Source organism: Colletes gigas, unplaced genomic scaffold, assembly GCF_013123115.1.
Source record: "Colletes gigas isolate AHSC1104 unplaced genomic scaffold, ASM1312311v1 Colletes_gigas_Sc00044, whole genome shotgun sequence".
NCBI classification, from domain to species: domain Eukaryota; kingdom Metazoa; phylum Arthropoda; class Insecta; order Hymenoptera; family Colletidae; genus Colletes; species Colletes gigas.
The window spans coordinates 923,080-949,696 of record NW_025106673.1 but is presented as its reverse complement, the minus strand read 5'-3'; the positions used below and the strand labels follow the sequence as shown (position 1 = coordinate 949,696).

The 26,617-nt window shown below is 34.5% G+C and overlaps 1 protein-coding gene across 1 annotated transcript in view; it reads right to left on the bottom strand.

Moving 5' to 3' along the window:
- The window catches only part of LOC122403124, a 95,728-nt gene extending 86,227 nt beyond the window's left edge, over positions 1-9,501 (bottom strand). The window contains exon 1 of the mRNA XM_043406461.1: positions 9,132-9,501. Within this exon, the coding sequence (XP_043262396.1) occupies positions 9,132-9,198 (67 nt within the window). The 5' untranslated portion in view covers positions 9,199-9,501. The remainder of the gene's footprint in view (positions 1-9,131) is intronic.
- Between the last annotated feature and the right edge of the window lie 17,116 nt (positions 9,502-26,617).

Here is a 26,617-nt window from a genome sequence, read left to right as displayed (position 1 = left end):
AACTATTCTTTTTCATGGAAATTCATAAAAAACTGTGATGTATCAGAAAGCAATTTTGAATTATAGATTTAACTATGTTACAATGTGTGCACTTAGAAGTTCATATAAAAGTAAACGATAATTATTACTCAGAAAAAACTAAAACATTACGATTTTTAAGTAAATAGATTTCATTCATCGTATTTTGAAGTTACAACATACCGATTTGATTTTACTGAAGATAAATTGCGAACAGATTCCATTCATCGGGTTCATAATGGCCCGAAAATCGATGACAAAAATCATTACATAATGTTTAGATGAAAAGAAAATAACTGTTTTGAAATGGTCGTCACACAAGGTCTGCATTTAAATCCTGTCACGATGCTTTGAATAAATAACGATAGGGAAATAGTACATAAAAAAAATATTAACAATTATACATATAAGGTATTCCAGGACTCGTGGAATTCGATTTCTGTCGATCATTTGGTTCGTCTAATTCAATTCATGCAAAGATGTTGTGAATCAGTAAATCACAAAACGACAAAATACTAGAGTTATAATTTTGACTCTTGAAAATAATGTTATGATATCGAAAATATATTGTTTCTATGCGTGTAAGGTAAAACATAAAAATCACTACAATTGTTAAGTTAATAAAAAATAACTGTACATTTCTTAAATATATATGTATACCATTAAAAAATTGCAATGAAAAATGTATACCCTTCTTGTATGATACTGTTTTCAATGAATGTGGAAAAAGTGCACGTATGGCGGAAAGATTATACAAAGAACGATTTCCAAATAGGATTTGTCTTTCTAGAGAAACTCTTCAAAAATCACTTTTGCATGGATAATTTCCTGATGGGAAATAGCAGTAGTCTGTCATAAATGAAGACAATGCAATATCAGTGCTAAGTTATTTTGTTACTTCTCTTCGACAAGTTGAAAAGAAATGAATATGTCGGTCACAACTGTTAACACAATTATGAAAAGATACAAATATCATTCCCTTAAAATGACATTAGTTAAAAAACTGCGTGTTACTGATGAACAGCGGCGATTGAAATTTTTAGCATGGCTAGCTGCTGCTAATGAAGCGGATCCTGAAATTTTTATGAAAATTATGTAGACAAACGAATCTAAGTTTATCAATAATGCTGTTTTCAATCGACAAAATCAACGCTTTTGGTCGATAGAGAATCCATACTAGACACGAGAAACGTGTAGTATTTTAAATGGTCACTTAATTGAACCATACTTCTTCGAAGAAAATTTGACAGCTGTCCGATACCTTAATTTTTTGGAAGGAAAACTTCCCCACTTATTGCAAGGCAGTACTTTCAACAAGACGGGTGGCCTACTCACAATGTTATTGTGATTAGATGATAATTAGGATCGGAACATATGGTCCGATTCGTTGGCCACCGCGTTCTCCAGATCTGTCTCTGCTGGATTTTTATCTTTGGGAATATCTACAATCCGTTGTATACGACACACCAATCAATAATGTTCAAGAACTTTGGAATCGCATAACAACTGCATATAATAACATAAACCGAGACGTCCTAATTACAGCGACAACGAAAAGTTTAATGCAAAGAGCAGAGCTCTGTACCATAGAAGATGGATCGTTGTTCGAATATCTGATGTAACTTGTTTTTTTTTGCAAGAAATAATTTTTCATTGAAATTAGGTTTGTACAAAATTTTCACCTTTAAGTTCATTTCAAGGTCATAGTATAATACACTGTTGAATTTGCCTCGACGTCAACAACAATCCTGTGACATCAAAAACATAGAGTACCATTTAAAAGCATTTTTTGAGATTTAACAATATGGGAACATGTAGTCCATCAAATAATAAAAAAAAATTTGTTTGAAACATTTATAACGCGTACACCCTGTATACATTAAAAACTAATTTCTACATGTGAAAAATAACATTGTTTCATTTTTATTAAGAGCAGTCCAGACGAATTCCTATTTGTAACAGAGGATCCAATTACTGAGTCTTTCTAAGCAACTATCATTTCGCAGATCATAGGTTGAGAAACGCTGCTCTAGAAAATAAGATCAGTTATAGAATAGAATAGTTAGCAGATAAGATTTAGCTCATAAAAGATTAAATAGGCCAAGAATATTACCAACTATTTGTAAACAATTGAATGCGTATTATTTATATTTTATATGTGTTGTTATAAACCGGAAGTGATCCTAAGCCAGATAAAAAACGCGATCCTTCGATTGTAAGACACCTCTTGTAGAGTTCTCACGCCACCATATTGGAAAACACTGGGTTGCACAGTTGATATTCCAGAATTCCTCTTGCGTTCCTGGAGAATTCGAGAAACCGAAAGAGGAGAGATTCGTAGCGCGACTCGAAGCGTGAAAAAGTCACTTTCCTCATCACCTTCCCTTTCTTTCCGCGACGAAAAGAAACCACGAGTCAAGCATTCTCCAAGATCGCTTCAATTATGCCCATTACAGGAACGAACAAAGATAATGAATTTTACCGACTGAACGAGGAGAATTTGCGGCGCAACAGAGAGTCGACGAAGAATAATCGATCGCGGTCGATCAATCCGGACACGACGGAGCCCCATTAAAGCTTACGTCGAGGAATTAACTCGAAGAAGCGAATCACCACAAGGAAGCAATCAAGAACAATATGTCTTCCGTTCGATTTCGTAAAAACACAGCGTAATGTTGGATCAAAGAGAGCCGAGATCTATCGTTTCCCTCTGTTCGAGCGCGTTGCTCGTTTCTTACGGATTCGCGATCGATCGGTCTGTGATTAATTCCCTTGCAATACAGAGGGAGACGCTGTCGAACGTTCTCTTTTACTTTCTACGTAAGATTCTACGAACAAGAGAAACTTGTGTTTGGCGCTGAGATTTACGCAACACGAGGAGTTGAATAATGAGATTTACAGCGATCGTGTGATCCATTGAGCAGCATTATTGTTCGCGTGAAAATCGCATGATTTCCGAGGCTTTCACGCGGTATTATTAGTATCTTTGCGCAATAGTTACGAGGCTTCTCCATTTGCAAAAGCGACTACGCAACGCGAGGACTCGTTTCACGTACGCTGACATTCTCAATAACTCGTATGCTGGCATTACCAGGATATTTAAATTATACGTTTCTTTCAAAAGACTATGACAACGGTAAAGATAAATATGCAAAATTAATTAGAACTACGTTATTCAGAGCATGGGCAGTGCTTTGCTATTAATGATTATCCTTTTAGAGCAAGGACGGGGAATTTCTTTTCCGCTTAGAGAAAATGGCCGTCACAGTTAATACAAAAATAATTCGTTTCTCAATTTTCTTGTGATTCTTTTTTGTCGATGCATTCGTCGAGACAGTAGCAACAAATGAAGTAAAGTATAAAATACGGAGGGGACGGTATGAGCAACACTACGGACCAAAAGAAGACGGAAACCAAGAGGAAATAACGATAATCTTTGTATTAGAGTTAATGAATACTAAAAATATGCGAAGGAACTAAGATTTATCTAATATACAGTTTTCCAACAAAAGCGATAGAACTTTCAATTGTCATAGCCGCCATATTTATTACCCCATTTGTTCGAGTCATGTGACATTTGTATTCAGTAGTGTTTTGGTTCTTTCTTTACAAAACTTCTACTAATATATTTATGACATACTTAGAATTAAAATAAAATGAACCCCAATATAATTTTGACTATGCACGGTGGGTCACCACATGTTACCATCTAGATTTACTTCATTATAATTACATGTAGCGAAAAATGATTCAAATAGACTTAAATGGTTACAAGAGAGGCACATTTTGATGGTACTAGTTTTCTTACAGGTGAACGTGTAGAGGACATATGAAAGACATTAACATCTTTTAAATGAAATCATACATTTTTTATTTTATCACTTGATGCTTCTTGATATTCTTTACAAAAAGGTTTTAACCTGTTTAGGAAATATTTTAATTTTAATGTTGTTAAGTTATCATGACTCCTCTGTTGTAATAGTCTTATTTACAGAAAAGGTTCAATATGACCATTTACGACCATTTACATTGCAACATTTTCTGAATCGATAGATTAATGACTCATTCATGTTGTGTAATGTATCTGGTGTTATTTTATTGCATTCAGTGATGATACGATCTCTCATATTTGCCATTGTAGTCGAAGGCTCAGCGTACACCTTATTTTTCAAATCAAACTATTCTCAAATGTTTATATTTCATAACGCCGTTGAATAAAGTCATAAACAAAGCCAGTATTAAATAAAAGGACAAGAGGACAAGATTAAAATATCTCTTGAAGTAATGATTTTTTAACATAAATAGGTTAATACTTTTTTGTCAAAAATATTAAGGTGAATTTACTGATGAACTAAAAAATATATGATTCGATTTAAAAAAAATGCTAATGACCTTCTTATGTTTTTTACACCATCAGAATGTGCCCCTTTCGAAACCATTCAACTTCATCTGAAACATTTTTCACTACGCGTAATAATAATGACGTCAATCTAAATGGCAATATGTGGTGACCTAACCTGTATAATACATAAAAAAAACTAAGATACTAACAATTTAATACATTACTAATAATCACGTTAAACCTGGAAGGTCATCATATGTGTATCATTCTACAGTTAACTACAATATAATCTTGATTATTGCGAAAGTCTCGTTTGTTACATAGTGGTCCCGGGGATGGTCGCTAAGCAACATGTAAGGTAATCTCAGTAGTTTCAAAAAATCAAATGTATTAATCTATTGTTTATGGTTTCATTGCAATTTACTCGACTGTTCAGACATAGTTATATTAAAAAATATGAGTACATACATCCAACTCGTACGTACATGTTCACATTTGACAAATATTTTTGTTTTTATAGTAAAAATATTTCTTTTTGATATGTTTTTATTGTACGTTGAAAAGTAAACAAGCTTTAAACATAATTTTTGTAGGATCATCCTTTAAAAGAATTAAGTATTAATAACCGAACATCTGGTATATACGAAATATCTGAACAGCGATTATTCGTAATAACACTGTTCAATAAGATTTAGGTATTAAAATAAAGTTATCGTTCCTTGAAATTCTTTTCTTGCTGGACTTAAGTTCGTGGTTAAAGTTATCATTTTTTATATGTAAAGAATGGGTTAAATTCAATTGGTTAAAGTCGACAATTTGTATATTGTTGGATTAGAAATAAGTTCTGATTGCGACGCGATATATTTATGTAGATGAAACTTGTGACTTGTACTTGATATGAAAAAAAGTAGAATTTCCGCACTCAAAAATGTAGTGAAATACAAGCTATTGTATAATGCAGCATACAAAACTCAAAGCTATTTTTCTATCCTGTATACCGGAGTAAGTATAACTAATTAAAAACCATGTCAAAACTACAAATGCAGATAAATCCAAAATTGCGATTATCTTGTGTGAATTTCCACTACAGAATTAAAAATCACTTCTAAAGATCTAGCACCGAGTGAATTGTAATGGTCGACTTCGGACTGCTTTTTAAATCGAATGACGATCATAGAACAAAGTGAAGTACACGAAGGTGTTATACATATGATTATAAGGAATTATAAATGTTAAAATTTATAAGTTGAATGGATGATATCATAGCAACTCTCAGAGTATACAGGATGAGTCATCGCGATATTCAAGTTCGTTATGACAGTTTAATGAACAAATATTGCAAATAAAATTAATTGATATCGAGTAACAAATGAATCGTTATTAAAAAAAACCGTTAAAAAACTGTTATTTTGTGCTTTCGAAACAGCTTTGTTTATTTTTCTTTGCATACTTTTAAATTACATAAAGTTACGGAATTATATATATAAAAATAAATAACATTAAAATTTAGACTTATCCCACTGATCGCTTACAAGAATGAAAATGTAATTACTAGATATTCTGTTAAAAATAATGGTTGAGGGAATGAATGGCTATTCGATAGTATGCGTTTACAGTTTCTTCGCACGTTTGTACTATTTTCCACTTTAATGATTGACGGTCGACGTCCATATACATATACATATACTCTATTAGCATATTCGTTAACAGAATATATACGAGGCATGATCATAGCTATATCTGAACCTGCTCTAAAATTCTTTCGATTCATACTGTCACTGTCTATAGTAGTAACAACTTCATAAAGATATCACAGTAAAACACATTTTAACTATTCTATTGGTTTATATGTCCCTAATGTTAGAACCAAACGTTCATCCTTTCCACTTTGGTTTTCACTGTCATTAATATCAGCTATCAAAAAGAAAAAACTTGCTCATCTCCGCTACAAAGGTTACAATCATTTTTCGGTTTATCTCACCTTCTATAAACAGAGCTCGGAGTGTAAAAACCTATTGTGCAAATGCTGGATGGACTTCGTTGGTGATATTGAAAATAACATTATCTTAAATCCGAAATTATTTTAGAAATTTACTCGTTCCATGAGAAAGTCAAATGACAGACCACCTAGTATGTATTATGACGACATCGTATTAACTGATGACACATTCATCGCAAATGCATTTGCCATTCTTCGCATCCAGGTATGGATGATATTCACCCTCTTATAAATAAGTCATGCGTTTATATAATGTCAAGAATACTTTGGTCAATTTTTAATAAATTGACACCAACCTCTTTCCACATATTTGAAAAACTTGTATTATTTGTCCTGTACCAAAATCAAGGGACAGTTCCAACATCAATAATTATAAACTAGTAAGTATTCAAAATGTCATTTTGAAGAACTTAGAAGCAACAAAAAACTCTCCGTCATGTATTAAAATATTATCATTCCGGAACAGCATGGCTTTATCGAAGGTCATTCAATTACCAGCAACTTGATGTGATCTATTCTGACTTTTGGAAAGTATTTGACTCGGTAAATCACTCTGTATTCTTATCAAAATTGCGTGTTTATGGTACATCCGGTAATCTGTTATCGTAGCTGCATGGATTTATCTCTGGTAGGTCAGAAATTGTCAGATTTAATAACGCTTTTTCCAATACTATAATACTATCGCAAAGATCACATCTTGAACCACTGTTATTCACATTATTCATTAATGACATTAATCAATGTTTCTGGTATTCCAAATTTTTGCTGAGGAATTAGAAATATTTCACGCCATTGACGGTCCATACAGTTCACGATATACTCAAGATGATTTGCCTAATCTGGAAGGGTAGTGTATAAATAATAGGTTGACTTTAAATTTATCCAAATGTTCTGTCATTTGCTTCTTTCATGAAAATTATATCTCAAAGTTTGAATATGAAATTAACCACACCATATTACATTCTGTTACTGATATCCTAGATTTTAGAGTCACTTTTTCAGATAATCGTTCGAAAAACACATTATTGATATCACTAGTGTCGCATTTAAGACTTTGGACTTTCTAAGTAGAACTTCTAGATACTTTAAGAATGCCAAGTTGAGTTCTGCTCAACTATTTGATCACTCTATCATCTTTGTTTTTATAATGTTAGAAAGTGACATCGTTTCCTCCGTATAGCTGTCTATCGAATTGATCGCCAATGTCACTATATGAACATAATTATATCGACATGTACAAGTATTTCAGAATTTTGCCTTTAGAATATAGACAACTATCATAATATAGACAATATGCTTGACTTCGTGCTAGCTTTCAAAATTATAAACGGTATTATAATTTGTCTTGAGATTTTGCAACTTTTTAAATTAAATGTACTTTCTCTATGTATAAGAAAGCGTACTCTCCTTAAGTGAAAAACTCATCGAATACTTTACGGCGAGTACAATTGCGTTAATAGTCTAATTATTAATGTAAACAAATACTGTGAAATGGTTGATATTTTTAGTTCTCTATCTACTAAAGACTTTGTAAAACCTCACCTAATGTTTTATTCTATTTGTATCAAAGGGTAATTTCCTTACCCGTTAATAAATATATAATAATAATAAAAACTAGTTTGTTCTACGAAAACAATTGATGAACCGACAATTATTTGTTTACAGTGTAAATAAGATCTGCATGTTCAAAATAAACGAGAAATTTCGATGTGACATTGGAAGTCAATATTTCTTGAACAAAAAGTTAGCAAGTTACTTTTTGTTTTGGGATTCTAAATTCGTGATTTAAGTTTAATCATTTAAATATTAAATATTGAATTTTTAATTTTGGTTTTCGAGTTGTTTATTTTTGAAAAGAAAAGATTAAAAACTTTAGAATATCTTCTATTTAAGAGGCACAAATTTTCTCGTTTTCACAGTGGAAAATTATAGATCTTTTACAAAATGCTTGATTTTTCATAATTTTCTGAATTGACAATACTCTTGGTCCCTTTCTTTATTTTTTCTTTTACTCTAGAATATTTTGGCACTTGAAATGAAATGGCTGTACAAAAAGCCATTGTTATCTCAGAAGGACAATAATTAAAAATTTGATGAAAATTAAGAATAAAGATTTTGTTCTATTCGATTATTCAAATTTCATGAAACACTGAACGAAATGCACTGTTGTTTCGTCCTTAAAATACAACAGTTTTTCTTTGTTACTCAAAAACCCTAGTGACATTGCAATTCCTTTTCATCGATCCACACATCTCAAGATAGCAATCTAACCATATTATATTTTGCAAACGTAAAACTGTGTACGCGCAACTGAAAAATTTTTTGAGAGTACGTATTTGATACTGTTCGCCAGTAGATTACGATTTACTGAGCTGGTATCGACGGTATCGATGCGGTATCATTCCCATCGCTAGTTCTCACTTGCTTAAAACTCGCGCAGCGTTTCCGTCGACCTCGCAACAAAAGAGCCTACAATTATCTGTAGCGTCACGGGTGAGAATTGCTGACATTCTTCGCGGTTCGCACAATTTCCACCCTCGGTCTAAAGCGTACGAACGATTCCAAAGGATACGCATAACGCGAGATTCGTGAGACTCGAATGCGTCGCGTATCGGCGAAATCGGTGCCGCGCAATGGACGAGTGAAGGTGTCTGTCGGCCTTGAGTCGTCCGTCGACCGTCCACCACGTGACACGTCGGTAATCTCAAAATTCAGAGCACGTTTCGTTTTCACCGTCGTCACGGGCCGGAAAATTCAAAGCTCTTCACTCACCGTTCGCTCGAGCTGCGACGAGGATAAATATCCAGCACAGAACCAGTTTCCAGAATCCGGTCTCCATGTCCACTGGCGGTCGTCGTGATCGCGCACACGGGGGTTGAAATCGAGAAAAAGGGAAGAGAAAAGGGACGATAGAGGGAGGGAGAAGGGAGGAAGAAGGAGAAGGAACGGAATTTTCGCTATTAACCCCAGAAAAGTCTCATTTAGTCGGATTCCCGGCGCTCCGAGTACGAGTTTTCTCACCGTCCTTGCGCGTCCACGGCTGAGATCTGCGTTCGACACGTCGCACGACACAACAAAAGTAACGAGACAAACGAGTCGCACAAGAGCACGCGAGGCCAGCCGGAGATGTTCCCCGTGCGAGAACGCGAGAGACACTGACGGGCCCCGGCGACTGGCGGGAGAGTTCGAACCGCGCGCACGCACCGGACCCACGGGGCCGGACGTCGACGTCGAACGGGGCAATATCTTCTTAACGGCGCCGTGCACGACGTACGGTTGCTTAGAAAACGATCATTCCTGTCCAAAATCGAATTTTTCAACGTTTACTTAACATATAGGGTATTCCGCATTTTTCCGTACACACTTCAGCAGTGTGTTCTACAAGCAAAAATAAGACTAAAGTGTTATATAACAACAAATTCATAAATGCTTTGTTAAGAAGTTATGACAAAAATATGAAATGTGATGTTTTTTTATTTACTAAACAAACAAATTTATTAAAATTCTGTTTAAAGAGAACAACTGCTAGTTGACACACGGAAAAATATTTTTAACGTAGAATTATGTGGATAACTTAAACATTTCTTTATCCGAGTTTAGTTTCTATGAGTTATCTTAGGTGCTGAAGTAATCTTTCTTCGATGATAGCTTTTTGTTGTCATAAAATTTTGAACTATTGTTCAAGTCTATGTCCAGTAAATTACAAAGAAACTTACGATATCGAATGTTTGCAAAAGATTGATTTTATTTTATTATAAATTTTTTTTCTTATTTTAATGTCCTGAATAACAACCGAATTTCACAGTTCATATTTTTGTTATAACTTCTTAACAAAGCATTTATGGATGTTTTGTTATACAATAACATTTTAGTCTTAGTTTTGCTTATGAAACACTGCGGAAATGTGTATGCAAAAATGCGGAACACGCTGTATACGTGACCGTGAATGCTGTGTTAAAATTTTTTTGTGAGACCGACGATTTTGGTAATAGGGTCAGTTGTCCTAATATGGAATAATTTTTACATATGTTTCACTTGCTCGCAGAACTTTTATAAAAACTTAAATATTATGAATCTATAAGAAATTGTATACTCTCTTTACTGGTAACAATCAAATTAAAAATATAATAACGGTTTAGGAAACGTTTACTTTTTTGACGGAGGTCGTCATTTTCGTAATATGAAATACTATACAGGGTGTTCGGCCACCCCTGGAAAAAATTTAAATGGAAGATTCTAGAGGCCAAAATAAGACGAAAATCAAGGATACTAATTTGTTGATTGAGGTTTCGTTAAAAAGTCATTAAAAAACTAAACGAAAATATTTCAAATTATTTTGAAAAAATTATTTTTAGTTGCGAACGTCAATTACAATCGTTTTTTATGAATTCACATACCCCGGGATCCTACCTACTTTCAAGAAAAAAATTCGAGTAGGTGCTGAAATTTTTCTAATCGTTCTAAAAAATTTGTTTCCGGCTGCAAGGATCGATTACAATCATTTTTGGTCATTACATATACTCCCGAAATCCTACTCACTTCCGAGAAAAAAATTCCTTAGCGAAAATTTGATGTGAAGAAATGCTTCCCTGCATGTGAATCTTCAAAACATCATAACTTCTGAACGGATTGGACAATTTTAATGTTTCGAAAGTCAAACGACGCGTATTTTAGTGTAGAATATGTAGAAATTCTAACAATATTGAAAAAGTTGTTCCTTGACTCCGTAAAGTTAGAAAACCTCCATAAAAATGGTCCAATTTTCAAACGGCCATAATTCCTACAATAGTGAATATATCTTCATGAAAACTTTTTCGGAAGTAGTACTCATGGGAACCTATAAAAAAGTATTAGACAAAATTACTAAAAATCAAAAACGAATTTTTAAGAAAAATCGACAGGGTGCCTAAATTTTTTGGTGAAAAAAAATCTCGAATCGTTCTGAAAAAATTATTTTCTGTTGCAGGGATCAATTACAATTATTTTTGGTGAACAGATACCACCTCCAATATCCTACCCATTTTCTAGAGATAATTCGAGAAGGTGAGAAATTGTTCAACAAAATTAAAAAATTTCAAATCGTTCTGGAAAAATTATTTTCAATTGCGGGGGTTAATTACAATCGTTTTCGGTGAATAAACATACCCACGAAATCTTGCACATTTTCGAGAAAAAAATTCAGTGCGGGCAGAACTTTAAACGTTAATAACTTTTTAACGAAGCCTCCATTATCAAATTGGTATTCTTAATTTTCGTCTTATTTTGACCTCTAGTATCCCTCATTAAAATTTTTCCCAGGCGTGGCCAAACACCCTGTATATCGAATTTAATAGAATTGGATCATTTTTGGAAGGTTCAACTTTAAAATTTAATTTTAATATTTATAGATTGTGTAATGGGCAAATGAATCTATCTGAATATATTACAAAATAATTTAAAGCAAAGTGTCGAAAAAGTGGAACTTTAAAATAATTTTACATTTTATTCCGATAACTTGCAATATAATTTTTACGTGGTTTAAAGTTGGCTATCGAATAACTGCTCTAAAGTTCTTTAAACACCTCCCCAATTATCCAACATTAATGTAATAGGGCATCTGCGACTACATAATAAGATTACATAATATTACGAATAAAGAAGCTCTCAGAAACACTTTAAAAAAATCTAATCAAATGCATGCCTCAACAACTACAATATATTAAAAATACACGTGGATACCCTACAAAATATTAACATAAGCTATACGTATTAAATATAAACGAAAATAAGTACTGTACGATTTTTACTGACAAGCTGGTATTTGTAGTGACAATTTGTATTTGTTATACTAACAGTTACTGAAAATTTCATTCTACGTTTGTAATATATTAAACAAAAAAGCATTGAACTATATACTTGTATCTGTATTTTAGCCATGTACTGTAAATTTTTCGATTTATAACTGAAAATCGACTGAATCGCTAGGTGTACGATTTTAAGTGACCGTACAATTATTTTAACACATGGATTGTTGCATCGTCCACATATAGGTGACATGACATTTCATTAAACAACTAAAAAAATTCAGTCTCAAGATTAGATGTTAAGGAAAATAAATCTAGATAGAATTTTTGAATTTTAACGTGGCTATAAAAATAAATTCTGTGACAACTTGTAGCTCTGTTAGTTTCCAATTGTTTAAAAACAAAGTTTCGTTTTCGTGGACGATTTGAGGGCTTTGGTCTGACAGTTAACGTATTAAAAAGCATACAATAAACCTATAGCAAAAATTTTAATGAGTGATAGTAGAGGCCAAAATAAGACGAAAATCAAGAATACTAATTTGTTGATGGAGGCTTCGTTGCAAAGTTATTAACATTTAAAGTTCCGCCTGTAGAATGACAATCCGCTAAACAGCTGCGTTCGCGCGGACGGTTGCGGCAGGCGAGTGCTAGTGGTTCTCACGCAGCATGAAAAATTCTGCTTACCGACATTATCGACAGCCTTAGATTTTTGTCTACTTATGGGAATGCGAACACCTTACGTTGAATAAGATTCAACCTGTCTTATGAAAATCCAGAAGGGCATGTAGCGGCCATTGTATAGCCACTACGCCCTTGCCAGAGTATGAATGGGAATGGAATATAAGGATAATTTTAAGCTTTCTATTTTTCCATTTTCCCAGGGTCTCGTGCGAGCCTGGTCGTCCTGTTAAACACTTGGCGACCAGAGCCGTGCGAGGCGTCTGTTTTCCCTCAAGGTTTCGCCTGGGCCTCGGACCACCCTGATCCGGGCCCGGCGAGCCTCTTGACTTTTATGACTCGCTTTCGCTAAACTTTTCCTATACTGAGTATTTTCCAGTTTCGTTTTTCCGTCTTTCTGTCCTGTCTCTTTTTCTCTACCTTTGCTATTAGGGTATGTTGGTTATTTAAACGCAGTTAAAGGAATATTTATTAAAAGCTCGATATAATATACGCCATAAATACATAACAGATCGTCGGAAAAGTGACATGTAACACACACGGTTGAATAAACAGTAGTTACCAACAGTAACAAGAACAGATGAGGATAATGCCTATATGGGTACAAGTAGGCGCCGAAAGACACGTTCTTAAAATGTCCGTGCATCGTCGTGTGAACACACCCAATTGCTCACAGGGTAAGAAATTGTATATATTCAGGGGACGTGAGAAGAAAGACCCCCAGTCTATTTTAGACCTCAGTCTGGCTAAGACGTCGCGCGTTTGCGAAGCCAGTTATAGTGTCGATTTTACCTACGTGTGGCTACACCCCCGACACCCGCGAAATAAACTCTTTAATAATTGTTGGGGTAGATTGAGGTTTGTCACTTGAACCTCCAGCCCCCTCAGGCATATCAAAACTCGCCCGACGAGATTTTCACAGAGAAAGGGTGAATGCCAGTTCCAATACACAATGTTGTGAACAAAAATCACCCACATGCGATTATACACGCCCCACGATTGCCCACAGTGTCCACAAGTATCCACAAATAATCCTTTCAGGCACTAACCACTATGCAATTAAATAAACACGTACCGCGATTATGTTATTCGTGAATGTCTACGTGTACGTGTATCACGATTCTTCCGAGTTACTTACGAATAAAACTGTTATTAATTGGAATTTCTTTTCGTTTGGGAAGAAGTAACTGAAATAGGATTAATAATGTTCGAAAATAGAAAAAATACTGTCACCTGGAAAGCAATAAAGCAATAAAAATAAAAACAAGAAATCTCGCGTCCGGTTTTTGACGTATGTCTAATGAAACTGAAAATTCTTGTTACCGGTCCTCAATGCGTCCGTAAACTATCAACTCTCTAAAGCTTCGAAATCTACACATATTTCATTTTATAAATAATTTTTTTATACATACAGTATTAAGATAAAATGATTATACTCTAAATGAAACTAATCATAATATATTAAAATATAGATTTTGTATTATATTTTTATATAGGTAAATATATTTCAATTATTATCAATTATTATGTTCATACTACTTCAGAATTTATATAATATTTTACTTTTGGCAGTATATAATATTATAGTATAATATAATATAACATATACATACTCTATATAGAGTATTCGTATTTTGACTAAAAAGTCAAATACGGAATTTACAAGCCCATTATTTATTTTTCGAACAGTTGTAAACTCCACGATTTTATTTTCTAAGTTTAAAAAAATCCTTAGAAACTTTACATACTAATAAAGAGTGCAACACACTTATGTTATTAATGACCCATTAATATGAATGATATTAATAAAAAATGTTTTAGTGAAAAAGTAATGAACAAAATTGTGGATTGAAGGATAAACACAGAATCACAGAAGCGCGAAAAAGGATTACAAAAAAAGACGGACATACAATCGCCTGCGTTGCGCTGCTCCACTTTTTTCGAATTTTTATGAATTGATTTCTAGAAGGCTGCTCTAATTCAAAAGAAAAGAGGGCAATGAATAAGAAACTGTGATCACACTTCGTAGGTTGCCCTTGTAATAAGGCAGAATTCCGGTCAGTTAATTCTGTGTTACTGTACCTTCATTACTTTATATTCTTTTAATAGGCAGCCTACTAATTCTAGTATTTAGCTGACTAACAAACTGCATTTTTCCATGGCCGAGGTCATGAGACAGTACAGTGAAGCTGTAAAATCTATTATTAAAAAGATATTCTGTGTCATAATACTCCTATTTAGGACTAATTTCTCAGTATCAACTCTAATGGGCGAGTAAGACAGAGTTTACTTCAATTGCAGTTGTAATTTTTAAAAAATTAAAAAAAACAATTGTTTTTTAAATAAATTTTGTAATTAATTTAAATTGTATTTTCCAGAATCGAGGAATAAAACTATGGAAAATATTGAAAAAATGAAGTCTTGGTAAATATTAAATTTTTGCAATTTTTTGCTGACTTTAGCATCGTTCATAAGAACACAAAAGCAAATATTAAAAAACGTGGTTTGCAATGTTAGAGTACAATCAATTTTCTTAATTTACAATAACATGTTTTCAATTCACAACGCGAAAATCGATTTTTGATCCTAGTCAGTTTGATACACTGTTAAAAAGTGGACAAAATTCTTATCTAAAATTAAAGGTAAAGAATTGTTTACTTCGTTAAATAAAAATAAAAATTGTAAATATCGAATGAAATATTTTACAAAGAACACATGAAATTTTAAATGAAATATCATGGATAAATTGAAATGTTGATATTATTAGTTATTTAATATTTTAATAAAATTTTGGCCACCTCTAATCAACAATTCTAAAAATAATTGTAATAACAGATCTTAAGAAAAGAAATTGTTGCGTATACTATTTAAACCACGAGATATTTGTAGATTCTGTTTTAATATTTTAACATTTTTTATGTTGTAAAATGTACGAATATGTAGCGTAAAATAAGTGTGTAAATATTTTCATTAAAGCAAGTTATTCTAAAATTGTAAAAAATACTACATTCTACGCATTCCAGTTCTACGTTTATCAGGTTTTTATTCAGCATCGAAAAACAAGTCTTCCACAACTGGCCGAGGTATTTCCTTAATCAGGGAATGGTCGGAATTGTACTCGCTATTTGAAATAACTTTAATATTTTTTATATTCTTTAATAAAGACACGAATATCACTGTTAATATCTTTTCCCATTCAATATATGCCAGGTATCTGCATACATGAATTTTTTGAACATACTAATGTCGATATTTATTCATTAACCATATCAATTAAATGATATATAAGTTTCGATAAATAACATTCGTTCCATTACTTAGAATTATTGATTCTTAATCAATTTTCTAAATTCTGTATTTTATAACATTTTATCTTCGTTTGTTTTAAACCTGAATATATTCGTGAAATATCGATTCGAATACTGTTTCTTTCAACACCAGTTTATATGAACATACATAAATAGCTTTTTATATATTGTTTTAAGCAACCTGAACAATATAAATGTGAACTGGGTCTCCAAGACTCATGCATAGTATTATGGGTTAATTACTGGGTAAAGATTTATTTTATAGATAATTAAATTTTAAATTTACAAAAGCGTATCATGTAATTACAACTGACTGTATTCCTCCAATTATCATCATCTTGATTGGTCATAAAAGTATTAAGTGTTTTTCGCACATTTATATGCAGCAGATAATGTAAATAGGGGCTATAATTACGAATGTGAATATTTTATATTATATCATGGTAACTAATTTATTTTAATATTATATCGGTGTTGTCTAATTTTCTTAGTTTTGGCAGACAAAAGACTTTTAATTTGCCATCGTTGGTTTAAAAGGAAATTCTTAATCTTCTCGAGCTCGTATTTAAAACAAAAAAAATCCGATACAGTTCTTAATCATGAATAAGTATATAAATTTTAATAACTATAAAAAATAAAAATACATTAGATCCTTTGCTGAACACTCGTGTTATAGCATAGACGGCTTCACAGCACGTTCATTAAGAATCACCGACTTAGGGTAAGGTTACTTTATTTGGATCGCTGCCTTAATTTGGACTATGTTCATAAATAATTGAAATTAGTACAATAACTCATTAATTGCATGTTTTCTCAACGTTCTTACTATAATACAGTATATGGTCGAGTTCCTGTTCGGAAATGGAACAGTTAATTTGTTATAAAAAAAATATAAGAAGGGGCGACAACGTTAGTGTTAATTCCCTTATAATAAGAACATTAAACTGTTAGGAGACTCAATCTGTGTGGTCCTGGATCCTCTAATGAATTATTGGAAATAATTCTAGCAAGTATTATTGGAAAGTTTAGAAACTGTGCAACCATCTGTGACGTAGTTGCTTTCAGAGCATAATTCTTAAACATTTTTAGAAATTTGAAATAAAAGTGAGAGTCAAAGAGCCAGAAGCTGGAAAAGTCTCGTTTCAATTACTTTGTAGATTGATCGTCACAAGGAATGATTTTGTAATTGAAAACAATCGAAAGTATTAAATATTGTATTTTCTATTTTTATTCGATTCCTTCTACATTTTCTCCAATGTTAAATATAATATAATAATATATTCGACATTGACGAGCCAGGTAATATTTATATAAATTTAATAAGCAATGTCGTAAGAATTAACACAGCTATTGATTATCATCAGAAAATGGAGAAAATATTACAATTATCATTTATTTCGTGTATTACTCTTTATTCATATTGTATTTTATTATTCACATTTTATTATTTCACATTACTCAATTTGAAAAGTTTTATACGAACTATCAGCCAACCGATTCCCCCATTATCAGGTTCCACACTAGTTAGGTGCTCAGTGAGCCTTCGTTCCAACTCTGCAGAATAGACATAGTGGGGGAAGTTTTTTTACGCTAGCACGGAACAGAGGAGTAGGGGGAGCCACAACTGATTTGCAGAACGCCAGTTCGTCACACCTGTTCTATACAATTGAAAAACCAAAACCAACATCGTATTTAGCGTAGATAAATCCAAATAAAGATTCAAATTCTTGAATTCCACCATTCTATTTTTACGAAGTGACTTCATAGAAAGAACTTAAAAACGCAGTTGTTGAAACTCGGCGGAATACGAGTGAACTTTAAGATTAATAAATTCAATTGTTTATCGATGTCATGCTTGCATACAAGAAGGACATTTTTTTTTTAATTCATATTTTACGTCGCATCGACCTTCGGGTCATTAGCGACGACTTGGTGCTGGGTTCTCTTCTTTTACTGTGGTTATATTTTGTAGTAGATGTTGGTTTCTTTTAGATATTTCAGGGTATTTTCTATATGTTTCTGTGACATCAAGGCTATAGGTGATGTTATCTTGTATTTTTGTCTTTGGACGATGTATCTTCTACATTCATATACATCATTGGTCGTTATGATTTTGTTGCATAGGTTTCAGGTTGGCAGTTTTTTTCAAGGTACTCATGTGTGAGTTTACTATTCGTAGCCTTGTCATGATTATTCGGTCTTTCCTCTTCACATTATTGGTGGTTGATAAAAATCTTGTGTTATTTTGTGCGTTTTTGCTTTTTTGAACGAGATCCATGTGTTCTATTCTTGTTTTAAGACGTGATTTATTGCAACAGCAAAGTCTTGACATGGGATTTGAAAGGACATTATTTTGAATTGAGAGTTTAAAAATAGTATAATATGGGATACAGTTTGCATTTTCAGATAATAAAAAAATATGTAACTATGTAGACAATCGACGAAAAAATTCACAAATTTTATATAACATTTCTCATTTCTCTTTCTTTTCTCTACATTAAGTTCCCGCAGGTTGCCGTAAAATCACATAACACCTCAATTTTCATGAAAATCTGCAGACTCTTTCAAATCATGGTCAATTTTTCAAAATTCTAGCCTACTATGCCATTTCTGGTAAACGGTCCTTTACACTCCGTTCGAAAACCAACGAGACTCTCATTTTGGGCCCCACGGACGTCCTTCTTTTTTTATCGATGAGACGAGCAACGTTCGCAGGCGTACAGATCTCAGGAGAGACTGTTGCGTGAGTCACTGCCCAAAGTAGACTATGTAAATGCGTTCGTCCAGCCTCGAGAACTGGTCGTTCTGTTCATCGCGTTAAATTTTCTCTTGGAAATCTCGCGGCGAGTCACTCTTTAATCTATTTATAACACGGACGAATCTGAACCGGAATAAATAATTGGAAATCGATACGCAGGTTGATTGCAGGATCTACGATTTACAGAGTACTGGGACCGATCGATAAATAATTATTGCGTTAGCGAAGGAAGTCGCGGGGCAGTGTAGTCGGGTCAACGAAACCGAGGCTCGTCGCGAGCAAGGAGGAAGGGAGCGCGCATAAATTTATTCCAGGCCGAACAGCCTTGGGGCCTTATGGCCCCAACCGGGGCCCAAACAAACGGATGTCTGCCTCTGGTAGACAGCCGCGAACAACCGTCGTCTTCGTGGACGTTCGTGCACGGTCGTGAACTCTCGTACGGTACCGAGGCATCGCCTACCGGTGAAAGTGTCCAAGGATTTCGTAACGAGCTACCGATACCGATTACGCTTACGAGGAGAAATCGTTCGGCTTCGTAACGACCGCCGCGGTTTCAGGCTAATTGGACTCCTTCCTCGGCGACTGCCTCGCAAATATTCGATAATTAAAGCGATCGCACGAAAGAACATTTCCGGTAACATGTTATCGTGGATCCATGCCTATCTCGCGCGGAAATCGCGAATAATCCTTAACGACTCGCTGTCTCGACAGAGGGATATACTTCTGTCGCATCCTGCGGGCCCTGGATCCGCCATTATATAATTTAAATGAACAAATTAACGACGCGCTTGTTTTAGCTATTTGAAATTTGAAAGTACAAACGGTGTGAATTTCGTTTGGTTATGGAGGACACTCGTCGCCACTGGCGGATCTACATAGAAGAGCTTAAAAAGTGGGAAAACGTGTGAAAATCTCAATCTTAGAAATTACAAATAAAAATAAAAATAGTTTGTTAAGGAATAAATTTCTTGAAGGAATTGAAATTCAATGAATGGAAGTCGAACAGTTTTAGGTAAAATTTAATTTTTTGAATTCAAGGATTGCATCAATGTATGATTCCCTAAGGGTTTAAAGCTTTTAAAGGTTAACATTTAAAGTGAATTTTTTCGAACGTTTAGTTTTAGTTTTCGAATATTTTATTTCACCTTTGTTTCTCTTCGTTCCCATGCTAAAAATGAATTAAAGGGACCGCCTGTTAAATAAATAAAGAGAAACGTCCCATTCGCGATTCGTGCGGGAAGAGGCTGGAAGGGTCGATTGTTTTTTCCGTTCGCGTCGAGACTGATAACGATCGCGCACGCTATGCGTTTACTGATTCAATGTCCCGTTAAGCACCGACGAAACAGGCTCGTTGTCTGTTTCTCTGAATCTCGAGGATCTTTCGAAACGAAGGGACCGCGTTGGGTCAAAAAACCAATTTATTTTTTACCTTTTCTGAAAGTTTCAAGTATTAAGAACGGGTTCGTAAAGTTTTAAGCCGGAATTCGACAAATTAAGTCCCGTAGAACCATTTCAAGAGATCCGTTTTATATATCCTGTAACCTCACTTGAAACTTCGAAGCTGTTCGAAGCATAATTTTCTCGAAACGACAATCAAAATATCTTGAAAGGTAATCCAGTAATCGATTTTAAATTTAACAAAACTACATTTACACGCAGTGAGAGCAAGGATGAATAAATATAAAATATGCAATACTGAATACTTTAAGCAAAAAAATTACTGACAATGACCCATTTTTACGACCAAGATAGTGGAAGTCACCCTTGAAAGTTAAATTAACCCCTTGACGTACGATTTAATTTCAAATAATTTGTCAAACTTATGTATATTATTTAATTTTCTTTAAATTTGTTTGTACAAGGAATGGCCACGAAAAAGAATAGATTTGTTTTATGAATGCATCGTAAATGTAAAAATAAAGTGATCTTAATATACAGGGTGTTCGGTCACCCCTGGGAAAAATTTGAATGTCAGATTCTAGAGGCCAAAATAAGACGAAAAATCAAGAATACAAATTTGTTGATGGAGGCTTCGTTAAGAAGTTATTAACGTTTAAAAGTCCGCCCGTACTGAATTTTTTTCTCGAAAATGAGCAGGATTTCGGGGATATGTCTATTCACCAAAAACGATTGTAATTGACCCCCGCAACCGAAAATAATTTTTTCGGAATGATTTAAAAATTTTCTTTTTTTGCCGAAAAATTTCAGCAGCTATTTCCTGCTATCTATCCCTTGTCGATTTTTCTTAAAAATTCGTTTTTGATTTTTAGTAATTTTGTTTGACGCCCTATAGAAAAGTTGTCTAATATTTTTTTTGTAAGCACCCATGAACTTTACTTCAGAAAAAAGTTTCATTGAAATATATTCACTATTGTAGGAGTTATGGTCGTGTGGCGCTGCTTCGCTGCGGTTAGGGAACTCGTGAGAATTCGTAGGAAGGCAGAAAAGGAAAGGAGGGGGCGCGTTTCGTCCGGGCCTGCCAGTGGACTCATCAGTAAGGCTTTCTAGCAGGCCCTGCCTTAAACGACTGGGATATTGGGAAGTCGTTCGAGGAGTGTATATATAGCAACGGAGGGGTCGGTCGAGCGCTTGTGAGAGCGCGACCCCTCTGGTGGCGAGCATGGGAGGCGACGCCACAGTCGTTTAAAAATTGGTTCATTTTTATGGGGTTTTTCTCATTTTGCAAGGTGAAGGATCAATTTTTCAAATATTTTTGGAATCTTTACATATTCTTTACTAAAATATGCATCGTTTGCATTTTTGAAACATTAAAATCATCCAACCTGTTCAGTTATGACATTTTAAAGATTCGCATGAAAGGACAATGTTAAGTCATAGAGGGGTTTACTGACCCAAGAGCGTACAGCATATGCTATACACCGTTGGAAAGGTCTTGCCAAGGCGAATCGACTGATACCATTTTTAACTTCGATATCAGATGGGATAATGTCGAAAAATGGCCTCAAAGTTCGAGATTTTGCGGTTTTGAACAAAAGAAACCGGTAGTAAAAGCCCATCCGGCCCGAGGGACCTCGGGTAGGCACCTGGGGAAAAACCGAGGGGTATAAGCGATACTCTAGCAGATTGGGACGGCAAATGTGTCCCACCACTTTCATTTCAGTGCCGTGTTGGGCCTGCGTTTTGCCGCATGGGCCCCGTTCCAAATGCCCACGGCGAAATCGCCAATGAATCAGTTGTTTTTCATGAACATAATATATTCATGGTATACAATTCGCAAGGTATAAGTTGGGAATGTGCAGATTAGTATTCAGACTAATGCGTCACTTACAATAGTGAATGGAGTGACATTTTATTGATTGAACGAAACATAATGATGTGAATACTGAATACTAACCTGCACATTCCCAACTCATACCTGCGAATCCTCTATCATGAATATATTATGTTCATAAAAAACAACTGATCCATTGGCGATTTCGCCCTGGGCATTTGGAACGGGGCCCATGCGACAAACGCAGGCCCAACACGGCACTGAAATGAAGGTGGTGGGGCACATTTGCCGTCCCAATCTGCTAGAGTATCGCTTACACCCCTCGGTTTTTCCTCAGGTGCTTACCCGAGGTCCCTCGGGCCGGATGGGCTTTTACTACCGGTTTCTTTTGTTCAAAACCGCAAAATCTCGAACTTTGAGGCCATTTTTCGACATTATCCCATCTGATAGCGAAGTTAAAAATGGTATCAGTCGATTCGCCTTGGCGAGACCTTTCTAACGGTGTATAGCATATGCTGTACGCTCTTGGGTCAGTAAACCCCTCTATGACTTAACATTGTCCTTTCAGGGAAGCATTCCTTCACATCAAATTTTTGCTAAGGAATTTTTTCCTCGGAAGTGGGTAGGATTTCGGGGGTATATGTAATGACCAAAAATGATTGTAATCGATCCTTGCAATCGGAAATAATTTTTTTAGAACGTTTTGAAAAATTTCAGCACCTATTCGAATTTTTTTTCTTGAAAGTGGGTAGGATTTCGGGGATGTGTATTCATAAAAAACGATTGTAATTGACGTCTGCAACCAAAAATAATTTTTTCAAAATGATTTGAAATTTTTTAATTGAATTTTTTAATAACTTTTTAATGAAACCTCAATCAAGAAATTGATATTCTTGAGTTTCGTCTTATTTTGGCCTCTAGAATCTCCCATTAAAATTTTTCCCTGGGGTGGCTGAACATTCTGTATAAGACTTGATGACGAGTCTTATGATTGTGAAACTTGACTTCAAGAAGTCAGACTTGTCATTGTACGGCAAGGGGTTAACTGAAATATGCGTGATCATTACGATTTAAAAAAAAAAATACTGCACAAGACACAACGAGAAAAGTTGTTGAGCATTATTCTACTACAATTGAAGAATGCAAATAAATTTTTTGTAAGATGACGAAGGATCTTGAAACAGAGGATCGAGAGACGTCGTGTGGACGATCGCGTTGACGCCGTTAATCTTGCCGAGAGGATCGTTTTGCGGAAGCGACAACTTCTACGGAACCTCGGCCTCATTAGAAAACCCCTCCCCCGAGCTATTTCTCTTCCTCCGGGATAACCGTGGATGCTAATTATAAAGCGCGGAATAATGAAATCATCTTACAGCGCGGGGCTCGCGAGCCCGCTGACTTCCTTGAGAACTTTTTCACTCGAGCCTTGAGAGAAACGCCTTTATTAGTGGCGGTACATTGCGCTCCGTAGAATTAGGCTCATGGGATTAGCCGGTTGGTGTTATTAAGACAAATTGTCCGCTAATCGTCTCAACCTCCCGGCCACCTAACGATCTTGAATTATTCGTCGCTACAGTCTTCTTTCTAAGAGCCTCCTATCAATCGATCTGCCTTTTCCAATTATTCTGTATTAGGCGTTGGCAACTTTTCAAATTAAAATTTCGTAGTAATTATTCAAAGTATTCCCAATTCCCATTTCAATGACTGCTGGTTTGTTTTAACGTCTAAAATGTACGCAAAAATATTTTCGATACTGGTTTCTTTTTAAACCACGCCCTTAACAACTATAAAAATTAATTTCAATCTCGACCCTGGGTGGGATGACAAATGGAAAATAGACTCAATGTCACGGATAACGATAGTTATTTCATGTTATAGGTTTGTCCTCAAATCAGGAACGTATAACGAATTTTCTAGTTTTACAGATTTTTCTATGATACCATTTATGGGTATTAATTTGAACCACTCCTGCTGCCTTTACACTTGTCGATGCATTATTAGCCAAGTGCAGTTCCTTATTAATTGAACTTGTAATTTCCATAAATTTATCTTTATTTTTGCACAAGTGAGCTGTATAGCCACTATCGAGATACCAATACTTATTTGTCCTACTCTTAGCAACATTATGTGTCTCGTTTTTGCTAATATCTTCTATATTAAACACATCATCTGCCATTCCTGCCTTCGAATTGACGTTTTCAACATTTCTTGAATAGCACTGATTTGCCTTATGTCCTAATTGTGGACATTTATAACAATGCGGTCTTTGAATTGTCTTGGCATCATATCTATCATCTCTCAATTCACGATATCTACCAACATTTCCGTTATCAACATTTCTATTTGTACCATTAATACTTCTGTGGCGTCGCCTCCCATGCTCGCCACTAGAGGGGTCGCGCTCTCACAAGCGCTCGACCGACCCCTCAGTTGCTATAATATACATTCCTCAAACGACTTCCCAACATCCCAGTCGTCTAAGGCAGGGCCTGCTAGAAAGCCTTACTGACGAGTCCACTAGCAGACCTGGACGAAACGCGCCCTCTGCTTTCCTTTTCCGTCCTCCTACGAATTTCCCGAGATCCTACCCACAGCGAAGCAGCGCTACACTTCTTTTATAAAAACTTCTACTTGAGTTACTACTATTCCCCTTATAATAATTAAAATCTCTGTTCGTGCTTCCTGTATTACCTATATAATTATTATATATTTTACTTATACTCATCGCTCTTGGATTATCAGTGTTATGCTTATACCTGCGCACATCTAATTCCTCTATAATTTTTATCTTAAGCGTTTCTGCATCTGGCAATTCGTCCCAAGATTCTATCGCACATCGAAAATTGTCGTACGAATCGGGAAGGCTATACAACATTGAGCTTAATAAATCTTTATTTACATTTATTGCCATACTTTCTAACTTGTCAACAATTTCAAAAAACTTATATGTTCGCGTACATTTTCAACCTCTGACATGTGATTTGTGCTCAACTTCTTCAGTAGTGCTACTTTTCTCGCGGGTCTTTTAGATGCATAAATTGAATTTAACTTTTGCCATACCTCATACGATGTGGTGCATCCTTTTATTTGTATGACTTGTAATAGACTTATTGATAAAATCAGATCAGCACGTGCCTTCCTATCCATGCCATCCCACGCTTCTGCCGCGGCTCTCGATCCTGCGTTTTCATACTGCCCAATTGGTCACGATTTTGTCCCGGATGCATATTCCCATAAATTACTCTTTCTTTTAGTAGAGCCTCTACTTAAATGGTCCATGATTCGTAACTACTCTTGTTCAACAATTCTATACGGGCAGTCGATACCACGATTTGCGCCATGCTTCCAACACGTGGTTAAACTCAGTTTTCTTTTAAACTTACAAACTTTATATTTAAACCACGCTGATCAGAACGTCCTGGGGCCATAACCTGTTATAGGTTAATTGAAACAAATAGTTGGCCAAAATGCAAGGTTAAGCAGTATGAATTTATTTCTAAAACTTTACACAGATCACGTATGTACATACAACACAAGCCGGTGGGGGAAGCGTCATGCACCGGACGTTATATGAACGACTGAAGCGCGAAATACAAACACTTACAATTATATCTAACATTTCTTAGTACTTTAGTTTCTGGTTTTTAATAATTCTTTTATTTCCCTCCTACTTTCAAATACATATACATATGTATTTATATATTTATATTTATACATATATATATGTATATACACATATGTATATGTAAGCACAAACGCACTTTCTTGGGTTCATACTTCTTCATGTATAGCAATACGAAGTGCAGTGAAGTAAACAACAAAGGATATAGACGGGACAAAATTCACTGCATACTGTCATTATCTAAAATATGCATTTATTTATATCTCGTGATTTAAATAAGTTGACTCGAATCAAGAACTGCAATAATTTAACTAAAGAGTCGGATGTATATACATACGTTTATGTAAAAAACAGCTTTTCTACAATTTTAATCATAACATCGATTCATGATATACTAAATTTTGATGTTTTAGTGCGAATACAACCATGTCAAATATTAAAAAAAAAAAACTGAAATAATGTAGTTGCAAATAAATTTTTTTTAAATAACTTTTTGTGAATGAATGTATCTTTTTGCTTATTTCTCTCTCTTTATAAATTCTATAGATACTTGCTTGATATGTAACAGAATAACTGATGTTGGTGTGAAAACAGCCCTTGAAATATTTTCGACTTTGTAAAATAATTTTGAACCTATGGCCCGCCACATGGTGTCAAAATACAAAATGATCTGAGGTTTAAAATACGTTTCACGTGTCTGCAAATAGAACAAAGTGATGCTGCACACGTATTTATGTGGCAACCATTAACACAATATAAGATTATTTTATATTTTCATTATATCTTTACGAAAATAATAAATCTCTTTTCAATAATAAATTATTCGAATTATTTCCAAAAAACTTTCAACTATATTAAAATTATTCTAATTAATGTA